Source organism: Argentina anserina, chromosome 7, assembly GCF_933775445.1.
Source record: "Argentina anserina chromosome 7, drPotAnse1.1, whole genome shotgun sequence".
NCBI lineage: Eukaryota > Viridiplantae > Streptophyta > Magnoliopsida > Rosales > Rosaceae > Argentina > Argentina anserina.
The window spans coordinates 16136228-16154208 of record NC_065878.1 but is presented as its reverse complement, the minus strand read 5'-3'; the positions used below and the strand labels follow the sequence as shown (position 1 = coordinate 16154208).

Genomic DNA, 17981 nt, shown 5'->3' with positions numbered 1-17981 from the left:
GGATATATGTGCCTTACTGGTTTTTCCCTTTGGTATAAGAACTGAATTCCATCATGTGTTTGTTTTATGCTCAGACAAAATATTTAGATATCTAAGGGCTACCTAGCAATACTTAAAAGAAAACAACTGTTACCTGCACTGCCAAGAGTCCTAGAAAGCATGGTTTGTCAAAAAGATGAGCCAACAATAAATGCTTTGTATCTCCCTGAGCACAACATTATGGAAGTTTAATGTCACAAGCCAACATTCACACACTAGAAGTTTGATGCCACCTTTAACATCAGCACCATTGTCACCTTTAACATATCAATATGTTGCTGCCATGTCTTTTAGAGATTGATGCTCCTTAATGACTTAATAAAGTGCTATTGTTTAATATGCAGAAGAAGATTAATGAGGAGTTCAACAAGATGATGAGAGAGGTGAAGGAGAAGCACCCTGACCATCCGGAGGAGATGTATATAAACTATTTTGACGTTCCCACTCAAGCTCAAGTTCTTCGAGATGCACTGGGACATCGGAACAATGGTCATATTCGGGGGTTGGGAGGAGCAGGCAGCTTTGGTGTGACTTCTTCATCACATGTTTTAGCCTCATGTCGCCAATCAGCTGTCATGATTGATGAGGAGGTCGAACGAGCTAAACAAGAAGCCCAAGAAGCGAAGGAGGAGGCTCAGAAGGCAAGAGAGGAATTTGTACAAGCCAATGAGAAGCTCAAGTGGGTGATGAACTTCATGTTGGAGACATTTGGATGTGAGCCACCATCATTCCCGCCTCAGCCTCAGCCTCCCTCAAATGAAGATGAGGATGAAGGTGGTGAGAATGGTTCCCTTAGCATTGCTAGTTGAATTTCTTAATTGCTTAAACTGTGTACTGTGTACTGTGTACTAGCCTAGCACTATAATTTTTTGTACAGAGGTAGATCATCCTCTATATATGATCTTTTGTATATGATATATGGGTGTAGATCACCATCTAAACTCAATGATCTACAAAAACTTTCTTGCTAGCTAGGTAATTGTACTCAAGAGACCCTTTATATATATATGATAATCTTGTTTGAAATTGTGCATTCACATCAATATTTGATTTATTATATTAGATTCAAATTATAATCCATTTAATACAAATTATATATAATTATTAAAAATAAATAAGAACAGTAAGGTGACAAACTCTTCTTGTTGGCTTATATTTCGTCGTCTTACACCTAAGTTAACGACAAATTTCGTAACTATAGATCATCAAAATTCGTTGGCTAACAAACATAGTGACGACAATAAGTTGTCGTCTAAGTACTGCAATTCGTCATCTTAGATATCAGGTGACATAATACATCTCGTCACTTAGGAATTACACCTTGTCCCTTTAGTAGTAACGCGACAACAAATATGTCGTCATTTAAGTATTAAAATTTCGTCATCTTAGTAAAAACGTGACGGGCGTAGTTTTGACATCTTACATGTGAGCTTAGGCGACGAAATACCTAATATCGTCATCTAAGTAACAGCGTCTACTTGACGAAACTTAGATGACAAAAATTTCGTCGCCTAATGACGTAAGACGACGAAAATAAGATCTTAGGCGACGAAATATCGTTGTCATCTAAGTCATTAATTCTGGTAGTGACAGTTACTTTTTTTTTAACATAGAATATCACAAAAAATATATATTATCTTCTTGTGCTCATCCATGGCTATTGTGTGTATATGCACATTTATTTCTTATATAATTTTTTATTTTTAGAGAAATATTCTTATATAGTTATATTAACAGCCTAAAGGAATTTCCGGTGAGAAGAGTATGTTGGGTAAGCAAGTAGTTTGCAGGGTGGTAATAGCCGCACATACCCTTTCAATATCTATTCTGAATTGAATAAATTTGCTGTCATAAAATGTTAAATAGATATTTAGGGGTGTGTTTTGTATATATATATTTGTGTTGACTTATTTTAATTGGCAGATTTTTTGAAAAGTCCACATACTATTTAAAAAGTACACAGACTTTTATAGAATTGTTAAAATGACTTATTTCAACCACAAATTTTTAGCTGATTTCTACAGATTTTTATTGATTCATGAAATCCACATAACTCATATTGATCGACTTCTATACATTTCTCAATATTCATAATGTATGTGCATACCATGTCTCTCAACTACAAGCTCATGGTTCTGTGATAATTTGTTTCACTCCCGGCCGTGCCTTAAGCATCTAGGTTGGCCTTATGGGTTCTCTGACACCTTGTGGATGTTATTGGACGAGGATTTAATGCATGCTAAGAAAACTTTTCTACGAATAATTTTTTGTTCTAAGCATATTTATTGGTTGTATAACTTGTATCTATTACAAAGACATTAGAAAATCTTGATTATTTATAAGAAAATAAAATAAACTCTTAAATTTAATATATCAACCAATAGGTACTAAAGAAATGAAAGTAAATAAATTCTTCCGGAAGTTTTAAGCTAAAGAAGTCGGTGTTCATAAAATATTGATATGATTATTATTCTCCTTTTTTCTTATGTACTTCTTTCATTGTCATTATTTTTATTGTTAGCATTGGGCATGTGTCCACATATGAGAATGAGATTTTAATAAGTATAAAGATACAATCTAAGAACATAACATAAAAAAGAAGAAAACAATAATGAGATCATAGGTTGAATAAACATGTTGGGTTGTAGGAAAAGAATTGGTAAAGAAAAGACAAAAAAGAAAATAAAGAAAAATGGTGGAGAAAAAAAAATACAATGAGAAAGTTCACGGAAAAGTCCACTGAAAAGTCCATGAAAATATTTGATCTAGAGGTTAGAAAATTTTTGGATTGTGATGTGTATAATTAACACTACAAGGTTCATGAGATTTCATGAGTTTATAATTTCATAAGTATGAATGATAATTTGAATGTCTACATACTTCTATTCATTTAAAAAAGTCATGATTGAATACCCTCATACTTTCATGAATTCCATAATGACTTTTTAAAATCCGAATTAAATACACTTAGACTTGTATGGATAATTAAAAATCTGTATTGAATACATCTAGACTTTTGAATTCCATAGATTTCTAAATTCATATATAATACACTCCCCTCAGTCAGTGCGGTGATTGAAGCATTGGAGCACAAACTGAAAGGCAAGTTCGGAGTGTTCGCAAACAGATGCGCAGACTGTAATGTAGCTTTGATGCATACATGACACACTTGCTTAACTTGTGGCCGTGTCCGGAGAAGCCAAACCCTTTCTTATCTTATAATAAGTCTAGATAGAAATGCATGATACAGTGATCATTTTGTGGTTTTTGTATCTACTGTGTTGCTTTTTTATTTGAATTCACATGCTTCATATCAACCATGCCTGCTAGCTCATTGACTGCATCTACAATCCCATTGATTCTTGCTGCATTTTCTATTAACAAACGACACTGAAGTGGTCAGTGGGATGACCTCCACTAATGGTGTTAGGGTTTTTCCGAAGGGCTCATCAGCAGTTTCTTCTGATGTTGGACCAATGAGGGAGCTCGGTATAGATTTCAAAGAAACTTGAAGTTGCTGCACTGCAAAATTAATTTCCCTGACCAATGAACCCATCTTGGATGACCTTGTCATGGTTTTTAAGTGTTATTGCCAATTCTCTTAAGATATTTGAAGAACTTTTGTTCATTGTCTTGCAGGCAGTGCCTAATGCTTCTTGAGGTACACAATACCCGGTGTCTGCCACAGTTACAAGTAATATGCTTAGTAAGAAACCGGTTACATAACAGATCTTCTGAAGATTCAACTATTTTCTAGGTGAAGTCCTACCTGAAGTACTTCTGAATCCATGCAACCACTAAGAGCCTCAATGCAATATGCAGAGCTACGAATTGATGCACCAATCTTTAAGTACTGTTTCCATGGATGATAGAAATCAAAACTACCATGTGCAGGCTCCCATCCTGCAAATTTAGCCTGAGAAGATGAATTAACAATGTAGTTTTTAGCCAGCATATTAAAATCATTCTTGATTATTCACTTCAACCTAACTCGATCACTTACCAAATTGTCTTCTGTTGCCTTTGTATCAAGCACATACTTGTACCCTTTAATTGCTTTACTATGATTGGAGTCTTCAGCCACAATTTCTCTGTCTTCAAAGTAATTGGTCACATAACCTGTATAATTTGTAAAGTTAACAAAATACCAACATCTTGTTCACTAATTAGTATCTTTTCTTCTAGCTAAGACACCAGAGTAAAGCAGAAGAAAATTATTTTGCACAGTTATTAGAGATGAACATACCATCAAGGAATCAGCCAGCTTGTCAAGGTTCCGATAGATCAAACGATGCAGCTCAGAACCAGCCCAAGTGGGATAGAAAAAAAAGCTAATCAGAATGCAGAAAGAGGTCCCAATGAAAATGGTGAACAGCTTTAGAAGGCCAACTCAGATATTTCATTCACACGATACCCCGAAACTGAAACTAAGCTGAAGGTGAGGATGAATATGAGAGCACCATAATCAAATCGGGATCTGACAGATGGGATAAAGCGAGAGAAGGTTGCTGCTGAAGCTGAAATGTGAGCGTTACATGAGCATGCAATCATGCATGTCATTTGTAGCTGGGACGCTTATATATAGCGAAAAAATCTGTAAATGAGAACAGATTTTACATACCTAAGAAGAAAACTGAGATTCCAGTAATTATGGGCTCGAATTTTTCTCCTGACTTGGAAGAAAACCAATGCACACCTAAGCCAAGTGATCCAGCAAAAAAAGTTGCGGTGACCCTATTTTTGCTTTTATATAGTGTTGCCCCTGCAAAATAAATGTATGATGTACCAAATTAAATTTAGTACTTTAAAATGATTATTGATGCATGTAAATTGATCAATCAAGATATGCCTTAGAATCAGTTAGTACTCAGTTACTCACCTACAGAAGATTCAAACACTACAACAACAGTCAGAACTGCCCACATAGCATTCCCTCCAACACCTTCATACAAAGACCTCGTATAGTAACAAAGTGACACAATTGTAAGAGCCAACCCAACTTTGACAGCATGAATGACCTTTTTAGGTTCAGCAACTCCTAAATTCCATGCCTTCACTAAAAATCTCCAAATCTTCAATATCAAACCTCCAACTTCACATTTTAATGCAAGCCATGCCTTTTCAACTAGCCTCAGTTGTGGAACTGCTCCCAATTGGTTTGTCCCATCAGCCACATTGATACTCGACTCCGAATTCTCCGGCACATCCTTTTCATTCACCATGTTGGAAGGACTGAAACAAAAAGAACAGAATTGGGAAGTTAAGACTAATTAATTGAGGTGCTTAATTGCTTATTAGCTGTGTGAGTCAGTAGCCTGTAGCCATGCTTATATGGCAGTCACCAGGGACTTGAAGTTAAAAGAAGAATAGAAGGCTGCTGGTAAGTTTACAATTTGAACATTGTTTACATGAATTTTCAATTCTTTGAGCACTTAAAAGACAACATGACTAAACAATGTGATAAACACTTGCAAAAAGCGTCATCACCATGCATTATGTTTGTTTAACTAATTAATTTTGAATTAACAATTTCTCAGCGCTCTTATCTCCTTTGAGTGAAGAAACTGAGATGCAGTGAGTCACTCTTCCGAACGAAAATAACTATATAATAGGTTTTTTAGGAGGAGTATAATTAAACTGGTGCATTAAGTGTAAGTTTAAGATCGTCAATAAGCTAGGAAAGATAAGCATGTCATCTCAAGACTTACCTAGTATTCCTCCCCTATCGTTTTCTCTCAATCATAGCCGCTAGGGTTTTTGAGAAATTCGGCAAAATCTTCCTCACCTATCGGCTATGGCCGATCAAAACCAATATCCCCTTTCCAATGTTTCTGCCTCCCGCGGTGGTGGCCCTTCGATGCGCTCTGCTGGTTCGACGCGGGAGGTTCTTAGCACGGCAGTAACGTCACGACACGCCTACCTTGTTGGTCGACTGCTCGGCCCTAAGGCTCGGTATCCGGGCTTCAAGGGTTCTATCTCCTCCATATGGTGTCTCAGGCGAGGCTTGAGCGTTCATGATGCCAAGGAGCGTTTTTGTTCCAGTTTGATAAGGCGGCTAACCGTGATCGGATCTTCAAGGGCGGTACTAGCACAAGAAAAGTTTATGACAGGAAGTTGGCTTCTAAGAAGAAGAAGACTAAAGCTGGGTCATTAGTTCCTCCTCAGCCTCTTGTGGCCGGGCTGGAGGCTCCAATGGTGGCACCAATGGAAGTAGGGGACCAAGACTCAGTAGGTGTCTCCAGAGAAGGTAATTCAGCAGAGCAGGAGCGGGCTCCCTTTCCTCAACAAACATAGTTTGAATCGCACGTCGCAGCGGTACAATGGTGTAATTGTTAAAATTTATTCATGTCTTTTACATCATATGTATTCTGTTAATTTTGTATTTCATGACCAAAAAAATGTGGGTGAATCTTGACTTTTGTTTGTTAGTTTTTACCTAAGGATAGCTAATTATTGGCTAGTTTTACTTATGGATAGTTAGTTTATTTGAGCTAGAAAATGTAACTCTTATTGTCGGCATACATGTGTGTTATCTTGGTTATGCCTGCTGAAATATAAATGAGTTGACGGTTTGATTAAAAAAAAAAAGCTAGGAAAGATTGCTGAAGGTTCAATTAACTTTGCACACAAGGAATTTATTTACATTTACATTGTTGGTCTAGCTATTTCTTTGCAGTTTCTTTTGCTATTGCCAATATTATTGATCATATTAAGATCTTTCACAACAGAAAATTGAAATTGATCGAGTCCTTATTATATGACACTCTCACATTAGTGCATTAATTAATTAAGGTGCACTTGGCTAAAAATTATATTGAAGCAATCCCAGAAGCAAACCGACTCCCAATCATTTGATGTAAGCAGCATTGCAATAGAATGCTGCAATTCTTTAGGTCAATATACCTAATTAATTATACTTATTACACTGTTTAGTGCGGTTATCTAATTTGGAGAAGCATTTGTAATCTTCGAAAACACCCAGTTAAGTGGAAAGAATACTCACTTCTGATCTGGAAGATTTTTTCAAAGGAACTTCTGAACTGAAAGATGAATAACATTTATTTAGGTCATTCTATTATAATATATATGAAACATACATTGATAAGAATCCAATGGGAGACAAGCCCTGATTTATTATTTTTCTCAGTGTTCACTAATGGCACAAAGTGTAGGTACTAGCTCATAGGATTTAATAACCAGCTTCAATTATCAAGCAGCTAATTACTTTCTTACAAAGTTTATGTATATACGTCTTCTTTAGCACACGTCCACTCACTACTACAGAAGACTATCTAATATTTTATTTAATCTCTATTACATCATGAATCCCCATTACCAATTAATGTACCTAGTTAGTTCCATGCATCCCAAAATTTATATCCGCGGCTTTTAGAGGTGGCAGATATAGAGGGCGTAAACCGGCCATTTCATTGACAGAATTTGGTATATACCGTCTAGTTTGTATTGCATTTCCGTGTGCTAATTATCAGTGCTATGCATCTACATCGCATCCAACTTTAATCACATTTACGCGTGCAACGTCGCTTACTTCCAATTTCCCTCTTGTTTCCTTTGTCTAGCTGGGAATTGAAATGAAAGACTGATCATGTTTGTGTAGTAATAAACTGGGTCGTATCTACGAGTCTAACATCTAGTATTCTGATTGCCTCACCATGCCATTGCCGTCATGATGAATATATGTTTAGTGACGCATATTCTAAAGGGTCGTCATTTAGAAGATGGAGATGACAAAAATGATTTCGAAAGTTGATATTACTTGATGAAGAAAGAAATTATTCATAATGAGAAAGAAGTATGTACTCGAAGCATGGGAGAAATGGCAGCTAGCCTGGTTTTTATCTTGGTATTTGTGATTTAACGTCCAATACTATGCTCTTATTTCGGAGTGAGTACCATTACTATGTGTCTATCACTCTATCTATGTGCTACGATATCAAATTATATAGTATGTTAATTTGAACGAGGACAATTTCAATTTTGAGCCGCAAAATCTTGAAATGCTTAGCTACGAGGAGATGACCACAATGTCAAAGAAGAGATGTCCATTTTAATATCTACTTCAAGTGCGTCAAACAGTTTAATACTAATACACATGTACTTGTTCTTGTCCATCTATTCCATCATTAGCTTTAAAGACAACAGCATTCTATTGGATTAGTTGTGATTTAGACTTTCACTTCTATTAGATTCACTTCTTTGAATGATTGGTGATGGAGATAAAGTTCTAGGACTAGGGCTGAGTGGCTGACAATTAAAGGAAGGTAACCCTGGTTCAATAGGCCTAATCCTCGAACCAGAAAATTAAAGACAGTTCTTTATGTAATTGATAATCATCCGATTTCCATCGTTATAAGGCTCTTCCGTTTATTTAGTGAACTATACTTATCACACATGTATTTTAAGAAGTTGTTTCATGTGGTACCATAATTTTTCATGCTTTAATCATTTAGTGGTAGGGCTAATTTCTCCCATACAAGATGAAAAGTACTTATTCATGATCCATTTTGGATCATTCTTTTCGAACTCGAAAACAAAACTTGCATCCATAATTTAGTATGGTAAACATTTCCATCAAGATGTAATACATGTTTCTACTTATAAGCAGGTTGAATTCTATAAAACACTGATCATGCTTCTTTCATTGTAGGTGTTGGTCTAAATCTTCAAGTCTTTAACATAAACAGAATCCCATAACCAACACTATCATCCCCAAGAAATAAATTAGTTGCCTTAATTAAACTGTAGGAAATTCCAACCCCACTCCCCCAACCAAATTTCCAACCACACCCGAAACGTCGTCGTTAGTTCCTCTCCCCATAATTTTTCCAATAAAGCCTCCACCGTTACCCCAGGAAAAAAAAATCAATAATATTGATAAAGACTATTTAAAGCTAAACAGAGAAAAAAAAAACAGAGCGCTCTGCTTTTGGGTTTTGCATTGTCGAACTCATCTATCTCTCTCCAATCTCAATCTCAATCTCAATCAAAACCCACGAAAGATTCAAACTTTCTGCTCCAGAGGGTCTCTGAATCAATACCCAGAAACATTTGATTCGTGAATGGCGAGCCTGTATGTGAAAGCTGTGCCTCCTGCGGATCTGAATAGGAACACAGAGTGGTTCATGTACCCTGGAGTTTGGACCACCTATATTCTCATCCTCTTCTTCTCTTGGCTTCTTGTGCTCTCGATCTTTGGCTGCTCTCCTGGCATGGCTTGGACGATAGTCAATCTCTCTCATTTCGTGGTATGTATATGTTTATATCTATCCTTTAAAATTATGTAATTTGTATTTGTGAATTATGTGTTTTTTTTCTTCTAGTTTTAGATGTGTGTTACTGGCTTTGTGATTGCTGTGTTGAATTGGGTTTTTGGGTTTGTGAAATGTTTCACTTTGGTGATTCGGGGGTGTTTATATGATGGTGGCATCAATCAAGTAATTACCTTTTAGTTGAGTTTTGTAGAGAATCCATTTTGCAATTGCTTAGCTCGTTGATGTGTTTTTTATGTCTGTGATTGGGTTTATGCTGCATAATTCTACATGTGTTTTGTATTTGGAAGCTGAAATTGTCAGCGTTGCAGTGTTTTAGTATGTGTTGTGTGGGAAAAGCATAACCCAGGCGGTATATTTCTTGACTGGAGCTGGTGAATTTGTTTCAAGCTATTAGTTTGTTGTCGGTGTGAGCTGGTGGATGTTTAGGAGTTTAGCTAAGAAAATGAGACTTATTGCATGGATATTGATTAGATCAATGCTTTGTTCAAGTCGTATGGTAAATGATTGGAATGTTGAGAAACTGCATTTACTGAGCCATGTAATGAGACTTAGGCTAGGATTTTGGAAGGAAAAAGGTATCAAAGGACCCAGTCGTTACATATATATTTAGCAGTTTCTTTACTGGTTGGGGTATTGTCATTGTTAATCTTATCAGAACATGTATTTATTCACTTCTCAGTTAGTGCTGATTGTGCCTCTTTTCTGGGACTTGGGAGTGGAAGAAATAGTCAGTTTTTATTGGATATGTAGGTTTTTTTTTTTTGGAAAGGTAGGTGTTTACAAATAGCCTAACTTTAATTTTGAAGTCCAATGAATATCTTTTTTAGAAGTAATGAGGGATCAAATGGAACAAACAGGCTTGTTCCATCTTGAGTTGCTTCACATAGCGTCAGTTTTGATTTAAAATTCTTGTACTTGGCTGTAAACTTTATGGTCTGCCACACACGGGCGTCATTCAACAACATTTTTACCATGCACCACTCTATCCCTTAGTTGTTATCTTAAGGCCGATACTGCCTGTTGCTTAAATACAATGTATATGAATCCTTTATTCTTCTGCTTTGTTAGTGAGACCTTTACTAGGTTAGTATCATTTTCATCTCCATGTTTTATAATTGCAGAGTCTGATTCTTCTCAGGTAACTTATCAATTCTTCCACTGGAAAAAAGGAACTCCCTTTGCCGAAGACCAGGGGATCTACAATGGATTGACATGGTGGGAGCAGATGGATAATGGGAAGCAGCTCACCCGCAACAGGAAGTTTTTGACAGTTGTTCCCGTGGTGCTGTAAGTTTACTTTTATGATACTATATAGTTTCTCTATTTTGCTCTCTCCCTAGAGTCCCTTCATCCCTATGCATGCATGTGCCTAGTTTATCAATTCAGTATCCCATATATGAGTGTGGTTGAATCCTCTTGGTTTCCCTTAAAATTGTACTATCTGTATGCACACACATGAGAATTCCCTCGAGAGACTATGTTTAACAATTCCCTTGAGAGTATGTTTTAAAATCACCGAGTCATGTTAAGTAGATCTTGAATTTGGTATGGTTTGATATGTGCAAAACTTGCACAGTAGTATGTTTATGATTGGTTGCCAACTCAATTATGAGTGTAGTTTGGCAGATCATCCAATAAGGGCATATTAGTTCTCAGGGTATGACAGGAGTCATGCTAAATTGGAGAAAGAAGAAATATAAAGATAACTCTGTAGGTTTAGAACTTTAGATAGTATATCTTCAGAACAAGTCTATTAGAAGCTATCTGTAGTCTCAATAGACTTGTAAGTTTTCTTTGATGCCGCTGGTGCTTACGCATCTCATGTGAATATGCAAACTTTATGTCTTCTAGGGGTATCACTCAGTTGGTCACTGCCGGTCTTGATGTGAATTTTATTAGGGTCTCGTTTTGAAAACTATTCATATATAGAACAGGTGGTTCTCATTTTTCATTTTCGTTTTTTGTGCTAGGTACTTAATTGCCTCACACACAACTGACTACCAGCACCCGATGCTCTTTCTCAACACTCTTGCGGTCATTGTTTTAGTGATTGCCAAATTCCCCAATATGCACAAAGTCCGAATTTTTGGAATAAATGGAGATAAGTGAGTGGGCTTTACATTTGGGTTTGACATGTTCAAAAGGCGCATATCATTTCCCTGTTCTTGATGAACAGCTACTTTGTATAGAATTAGAACTGGAGGGATGCTCACATATATAATGTTTTTTTTTTGCTTTACTGCTTTTCCAGCTGTGCCTCCTAGATGTTGAAAGAATAATTGTATTTGAGTTATTTGTACAGTAGCGAAGTTTTAATGTATCTTGGTCACCACTTTGCTTTATAATCGAGCAGATCACATATTTTGACTAGTGTTTCTCTTCATGATCTGTAAACTATGTTACCTGAAACCGAACCAAACTGAGTTATTTAGATAATAAAGTGTGCATATCAGACGACAACCCAAACTGTGTAGAAATTAGACAGATGTATGAATTTCTGATTCACCAGAGATTTAATGTTGTTGATTGATCTGTCTAAGAAGCCATGTTCTTAGCATTCACGTGAGTTCCCTAGTGGTTTGCTTGTGGTGTTCAGGTTTGTGGAGCTCACTGTTTTGTAAAGTTATTAAAGTGATACATAACACATGAATCAGGCTGTTTTATGTTGTGTGCGCGCATCAAGTTGTTATGCAACCACAAACTTCATAGATTGTCCATTTCTTTTATCGAAGTTTATCAAACCATACAAATACTGCCAGCCTAATAGGGAAGATGACTTTATCTTATATATTCTTATGGCCCTATGGTCGGCATCGCTATCGACTACTCTAATTGTAAGAAGCAAGAGTACAATCCTGTCCAACTTCTTCATGGGATTAGTTTCTGCACATTTTGAAGATAATATGATAATCGTTTCGCATTTCTAATCATTTATCAATTCGTGAGAACATGTGATAATCATTTTTAATCCGTGTACGTAGTTGTGCAACCCATATAGTCATCATCTTTGTTGTTACTTCTTAGATGGAAATGTGTACTTGTTCTACTTTTAGCTTAGATAGATAATAATTGGTTGAGCCTGTATATACTAACCGAAGACTTTTATAACCTTGAGTAAGATGCTGGAGAACAATTCTAATGTTCCATATTGAATTGTTCTTGGTCAAAACACATGCTATTCTCAATCTCTACTTTGTTCAGTATTAAAAATCAAAGCATCTCCAACAGTATACTTTAAAGTTTTAATTATCTTAGTTATCTTAGTAGTATCATATCCCGCTTCATAACCAAACTACTATTTCTAACTCGTTTTCATTTTTCTCGTTGTGATTTCTTTCAAACAGTTCGAGTAAAAGTAGGTCTTTCATCAAGCAACTGTAGTTTTGGCCATTGAATTAACTCCCACTTTGCTGTTGGAGATTTTCAACTGCTAGTAGCCTAGTATCACTAGGGTAAGTCGAATTTCGAAGGAAAGCATATGCGGACATCTATATATAGTAGTATCACTAGCTTTTCTCAATTGAAATTGCAATCACAACTAGTATCACTAGGGATTCTGGCTAGAAAGGAAGACTCAGAGACCTAACAGTAGGAGCTTAGTGGATTGGACTTGGTGGATGAGCATATGGCATATTTGGGGTCATTGGGTGGTGAACTTTCTTCCTCCTAATATGAACTTTCTTCCAGGTTACTTATTTATGCAAACAAATGTCTACTTCTCCACCTAAACAGTCATTTCCCTTGTACCAGGTAATAAGAAAGCTCCAAAATTATATACCAAATATACGACAGAGCTATACAGGAAAGCATCATCATCATGTAAACTAATGGATCGAGTCGAGTTGGTGGAGAAAATAGTTTATGATGATCAACACGCTTCCCCAGAGAATGTTTTTGTGGGTCCCTCGCATGCACCACCCTGAGGGAGGCTTTCCCGGAATTATCTGGGTGGTCGATTGCTTCTGGTATTATATTGTATTAGAGAGAAGTAGGAAGGTAATGATCGTTCATGGAAGATCATAGAGTCGTCTAAGCTAAACTGATGAGCTGCCGGGTGTTAAAGAAAAATTAGGTTAGCTTTTGGTTGGAGCAGGTAATTAGAATTGTTAATTATAGTGAGTTTGGACCACCATTAGCACTAGTACGTCTAACTTCTAAGACTAATATCCTAGTCGGATCTTATTCATTATTGATAACCCTAATTATGTGTTTGCATGTTTTGTGTTGACATGTTATTGTGCTAAAAGGCAAAACTAAAGGTCTTTCTTCATCGTTTTAGGAGCCCCAGTTTATCATCTCTATGGAAATATTGCTTTTCTAGCTGGAAGAATCTCAGTTGTGTTGAAGAGAAAGACATCAAACTTGACAACTCAAAGTCTCACTCACTCTCATACCATTACTATTTAGAGTTTTTTTCACCAACAGTCCCTCAATTCTGGTGTACTTACCAATGTGATACCTCAACTCTTAATCGTACCAATGTGATACCCAGACTCTAGTATTGCTATCATTGAAGTACTTCCGTTAGTTTTTTTCAACTTTTCCGTTATCTTGGTGACGTGGCAGGTACGTGAGGCCCACAAAGAGGGTTAAAAGACAAAATTAACCTCATCTGAGAGGAGCAATGTTTTTCCCGCCCTTTACCTTGAGAAAGACACCCAAAAATTCCAATTTTGGCGCAAATTTTCCCTCCCTACTCCTTAATTTGTGTCTCTTATCTAAACTAAAAAACTACCGTCAACCTGTCGACCACAATCTGATAAAACCTAGATCAATCTCATTTTCTATTTTTACCCTAGCACTTGTTAAACTAACAGAATAAATATAGAAATTTATATGGAACATCTCATTTCCACAATCTCATAAGAATATAAAAACACATAACTTAACGAAATTCAAATACATGTTTAAGTACCATTAGTTGCCACATTTTATGTTGATCTGCCATGATTTTTGCTTGTAAGAACTAATGGTACATGTACGAAATTCAACTACATGTACCATTAGTTCTTACAAGCAAAAATCATGGCAGATCAACATAAAATGTGGCAACTAATGGTACTTAAACATGTATTTGAATTTCGTTAAGTTATGTGTTTTTATATTCTTATGAGATTGTGGAAATGAGATGTTCCATATAAATTTCTATATTTATTCTGTTAGTTTAACAAGTGCTAGGGTAAAAATAGAAAATGAGATTGATCTAGGTTTTATCAGATTGTGGTCGACTGGTTGGCGGTAGTTTTTTAGTTTAGATAAGAGACACAAATTAAGGAGTAGGGAGGGAAAATTGGCGCCAAAATTGGAATTGTTGGGTGTCTTTCTCAAGGTAAAGGGCGGGAAAAACATTGCTCCTCTCAGATGAGGTTAATTTTGTCTTTTAACCCTCTTTGTGGGCCTCACATACCTGCCACGTCACCAAGATAACGGAAAAGTTGAAAAAAACTAACGGAAGTACTTCAATGATAGCAATACTAGAGTCTGGGTATCACATTGGTACGATTAAGAGTTGAGGTATCACATTAGTAGGTACACCAGAATTGAGGGACTGTTGGTGAAAAAAACTCTACTATTTAACATGCTTTATCTGAGAGAGGGATGTTAGAATAGCAGCATGCGGTTAACTAAGTTTGATTCACAATATTTAATTGATAGACAAAAGGGCAAGAGCAGTGAACACTAATCCACTGATACAATATAACTAAATCATCCGTGAAAAACAGAAACAAGTACTCTATCAAAACATACAAACACTGCATATATCAGATATATGCATGCCTTAGAACAATGTCTGAATACAAGCCATGTTGCCTAGAGATCGAAAAACACCCGGCCATACATTCATTTCTTAGTCTATCCCTAATCTCATTCGACTGGATTCACAACCGTACCCTAAATCTTACGTACACCGTACCGCGCCGGGTAGAAATTGTTGTATGTTTCAGTTATACATGATATTTTCTTTCTATCACAATATGCGGATAAGAGAGAAGTCATGTATAACCGGTGCATACAAAAGTTCCTTGAAGCTAAGCTCCATTTGCTTACAAATTGTTCAGAAAGCATGCTTAAGAAGAATATATAACAAACTACGAAACCATATTATCCAATCTGTTAGTTCTGATCAACAGCGTCAAATAGAAAGGAAAAGAGAACGAAACAAAAGTGAAAAGAACACTTTGTTACCCATTCTTTTCTCTTTATCCCGATAGCCAATTATTCAATCACCATGACCCTCCACCCATTAACCCATTCCAATACCCAGTGGAATTACCTTGCCCCTTAGTCTGATCAAGTTCGTGATGACCTGTAGTAGTGCTTGAGATCTGCTTCAAATCCCCAAATGGAAACAAGAGCCTTCCATTACCACCATTCTCTTCAGGATGATCACCATACCTACTTCCAAGCCCATCAACACAAAATCCAAGCTGGCTTGGTTTGAATTCTTGCAAAGAGAACCCGGACGATGGATAAAGCACTCCATTTGGATCCTGCATTGAGTTTGGCATATATGAATTCACACCTCTAGAAGCAATGCCAGTACTCCTCATCAGCTCCAAAGCCGATGAGCTGTTGCTTTCCATTTTGGGCACCTGGTGGTGATGATCAACATAATGAGCAGTATTAGTGCCGTTGTAGTGCTCCACATTAGCAGAGAAGGCCAGATTAAGATCTTGGCCGTCATGGGTCATCCTAGGGTTTTGAGATGAAAAGTGAGACAGACTTGGTGGGTTAAGGTCAGGAATGATATTCTTTGATGAAGAAATCGCTGACGATGAATTTGAAGCTGTTGCTGATGTTGCCCTTTTGTTCTTTCTTGAACCTCCTCCAACAGGAACATTTCTGAGAGTTCCACCTTCAGTCCAATACCTTCTGCATGTTTTGCAGAAGTATCTTGGTTGAGTGCGGCTATAATTGTTGTAATAACAAAACTTGGTGTTCGTTGAATTGCACCTTGGACAATTCAACTGCTCTTGAGGCCTTGCTCTTTTCTCTGAGGCCGACCCCATATTCTCTTCCATTGTCTTCTCCAATCCAATTTCCTGATCAAGAAATTAATTTCTTTTAAGAAATAAATAAATTAAGAACCCTAATCACTTGAGGGATCTAAAAGCTTTACACAGTTTAAAGAGAGATTACATAAAACAAAGTGGAAACTTAAACAAATTAATCAAACAAGCAAGCGAGCTTGGCTTTTCAGTACTTGGGAGAATCATGGTACTCAAAAGAAACATTAGGCTGGGGAACAAATTAAAAGCTAAAGAAATAACAATAACAAGTAATACCTTTTGCATAATCTCTTTATCAGTTAATATCACATGTAGTGAAGAAAGAAAAAAAGTGCAGGCTTCATGTCTAAAGAACAAAATAACCTTTATTTCTGTAACATTTCAAGGCATGTAATGAAGAAGCTTGGTTCTTCTATATATGTTCATCTTGAAGAGAAAAGTATACAGATGATGAAATTAATAAAACAACCCACCTGAGGCCATTGAGCAGTGTCCATGAATTCAGAAGAGAAAAAGGAAAAAAAAAAACAAGGAAGCTGATGACTTCAGATCAGATGGATAGAGAGAGAGAGAGAAAGGAAGGAAGAAAGGTGTTTCAGCCTTCTTTGTCTGCAGCTGCTCTCAGTGGAAGAAAGAATGTTTTGGATTGTCCTTTAGATTTTGTGTTTGTGCAATTGCTTTATGCCTTGGCTTACTTTAAGAGTGATGATGAAAGAAAAAACACAAAATACATAAAGAAATGTCTTTGTTTTGACTATGCTCAAAGTGCCACTACAAATATAATGGCTTTTAATTTTTGTGTTACTCTATATGTGGGAGTTTATTGTCTGAATTTGCTTACAAAATTAACCTCTAATGCTTTTCTACTCATCTTTTGTGGAATAATGATGTGTTTAGGTCCCTTCGCTAGGATGAGTGGTTTCTCTTTTTGACCTAATAATGGAAAAGTCTTGATTCGTGTTCTTACGTCACCTTCATCGATCTGGTTCAAAATGCTTCCCTGAGGACCGTACATGAACAGGGATTAGGGATTCCTTTGGTTCTTCCTATCCAAAGAATTAAAGTTGATTGGTTTGTTTTAATTATATGACACAACAGCAATATTAATCTTTCCGGGTTGTCTAGCTACCTCTGGAAAACCTTAGTGAGGCACTCTGTGTCTTTTTCTATTGAGAGAGGGAGAGGGGAGTGAACACGTAAGAATCGAAGTCTTAGTGAGGGTGGAGAAGGCCCGGTTAGTAGTAATTCAAACCATGCATGCATCTAACTTTACTAAACTTCAAGTCTTCATATATCATTTTTTTTGTTACAAAAAGTTTTGATGAGAGCTTAGATACGCTACACCACAATCGACATGGCATACCCACAACCTCAATCTTGAAGAATTTACGACGGACACGTACTTGCATGAAAATTCACAGCCCTCAGTTATGGATTTCTGCATGAAAATTCACAGATCGCGAGCTAACGAGGCTTGCTGACAGCGGAGATCGAGCATGTGTGGGTGATACACCTCAAATCCGCCCTTGCCAACTGAGCCAAACCTCGTTGGCGTCTTAAAATATCATTTCACGACCTTGATCAGAATTTATAACCGCATGTCAACAACTAATTAATCTGCTATTCAATTTCTTAATTG

General features: G+C 36.7%; 3 protein-coding genes and 1 pseudogene across 4 annotated transcripts in view; 1 reads left to right on the top strand and 3 right to left on the bottom strand.

Moving 5' to 3' along the window:
• Nucleotides 1–17981, bottom strand: part of LOC126801832 (exportin-2) — a 228205-nt gene that overhangs the window by 41623 nt on the left and 168601 nt on the right. The gene's annotated exons all lie outside the window — the stretch shown is intronic.
• Nucleotides 3313–5261, bottom strand: LOC126801839 (aluminum-activated malate transporter 10-like; annotated as a pseudogene).
• Nucleotides 8990–11700, top strand: LOC126801847 (uncharacterized). Its single transcript, XM_050529317.1, has 3 exons — nucleotides 8990–9305; nucleotides 10471–10619; nucleotides 11303–11700. Exons 1-3 carry the CDS (start codon nucleotides 9120–9122, stop codon nucleotides 11439–11441), a joined length of 474 nt encoding a protein of 157 aa, XP_050385274.1. The 5' UTR covers nucleotides 8990–9119; the 3' UTR covers nucleotides 11442–11700.
• LOC126801844 (dof zinc finger protein DOF3.7) lies at nucleotides 15250–16948 on the bottom strand. 2 transcript variants are annotated; one of them, XM_050529312.1, is made up of 2 exons: nucleotides 16816–16948; nucleotides 15250–16375 (listed from the first exon to the last, which is right to left on the bottom strand). In XM_050529312.1, exons 1-2 carry the CDS (start codon nucleotides 16837–16839, stop codon nucleotides 15557–15559), a joined length of 843 nt encoding a protein of 280 aa, XP_050385269.1. In that variant the 5' UTR covers nucleotides 16840–16948; the 3' UTR covers nucleotides 15250–15556. The 2 variants fall into 2 exon arrangements, with proteins under 2 accessions (XP_050385269.1, XP_050385270.1); XM_050529313.1 differs by lacking the exon at nucleotides 16816–16948 and adding an exon at nucleotides 16619–16804.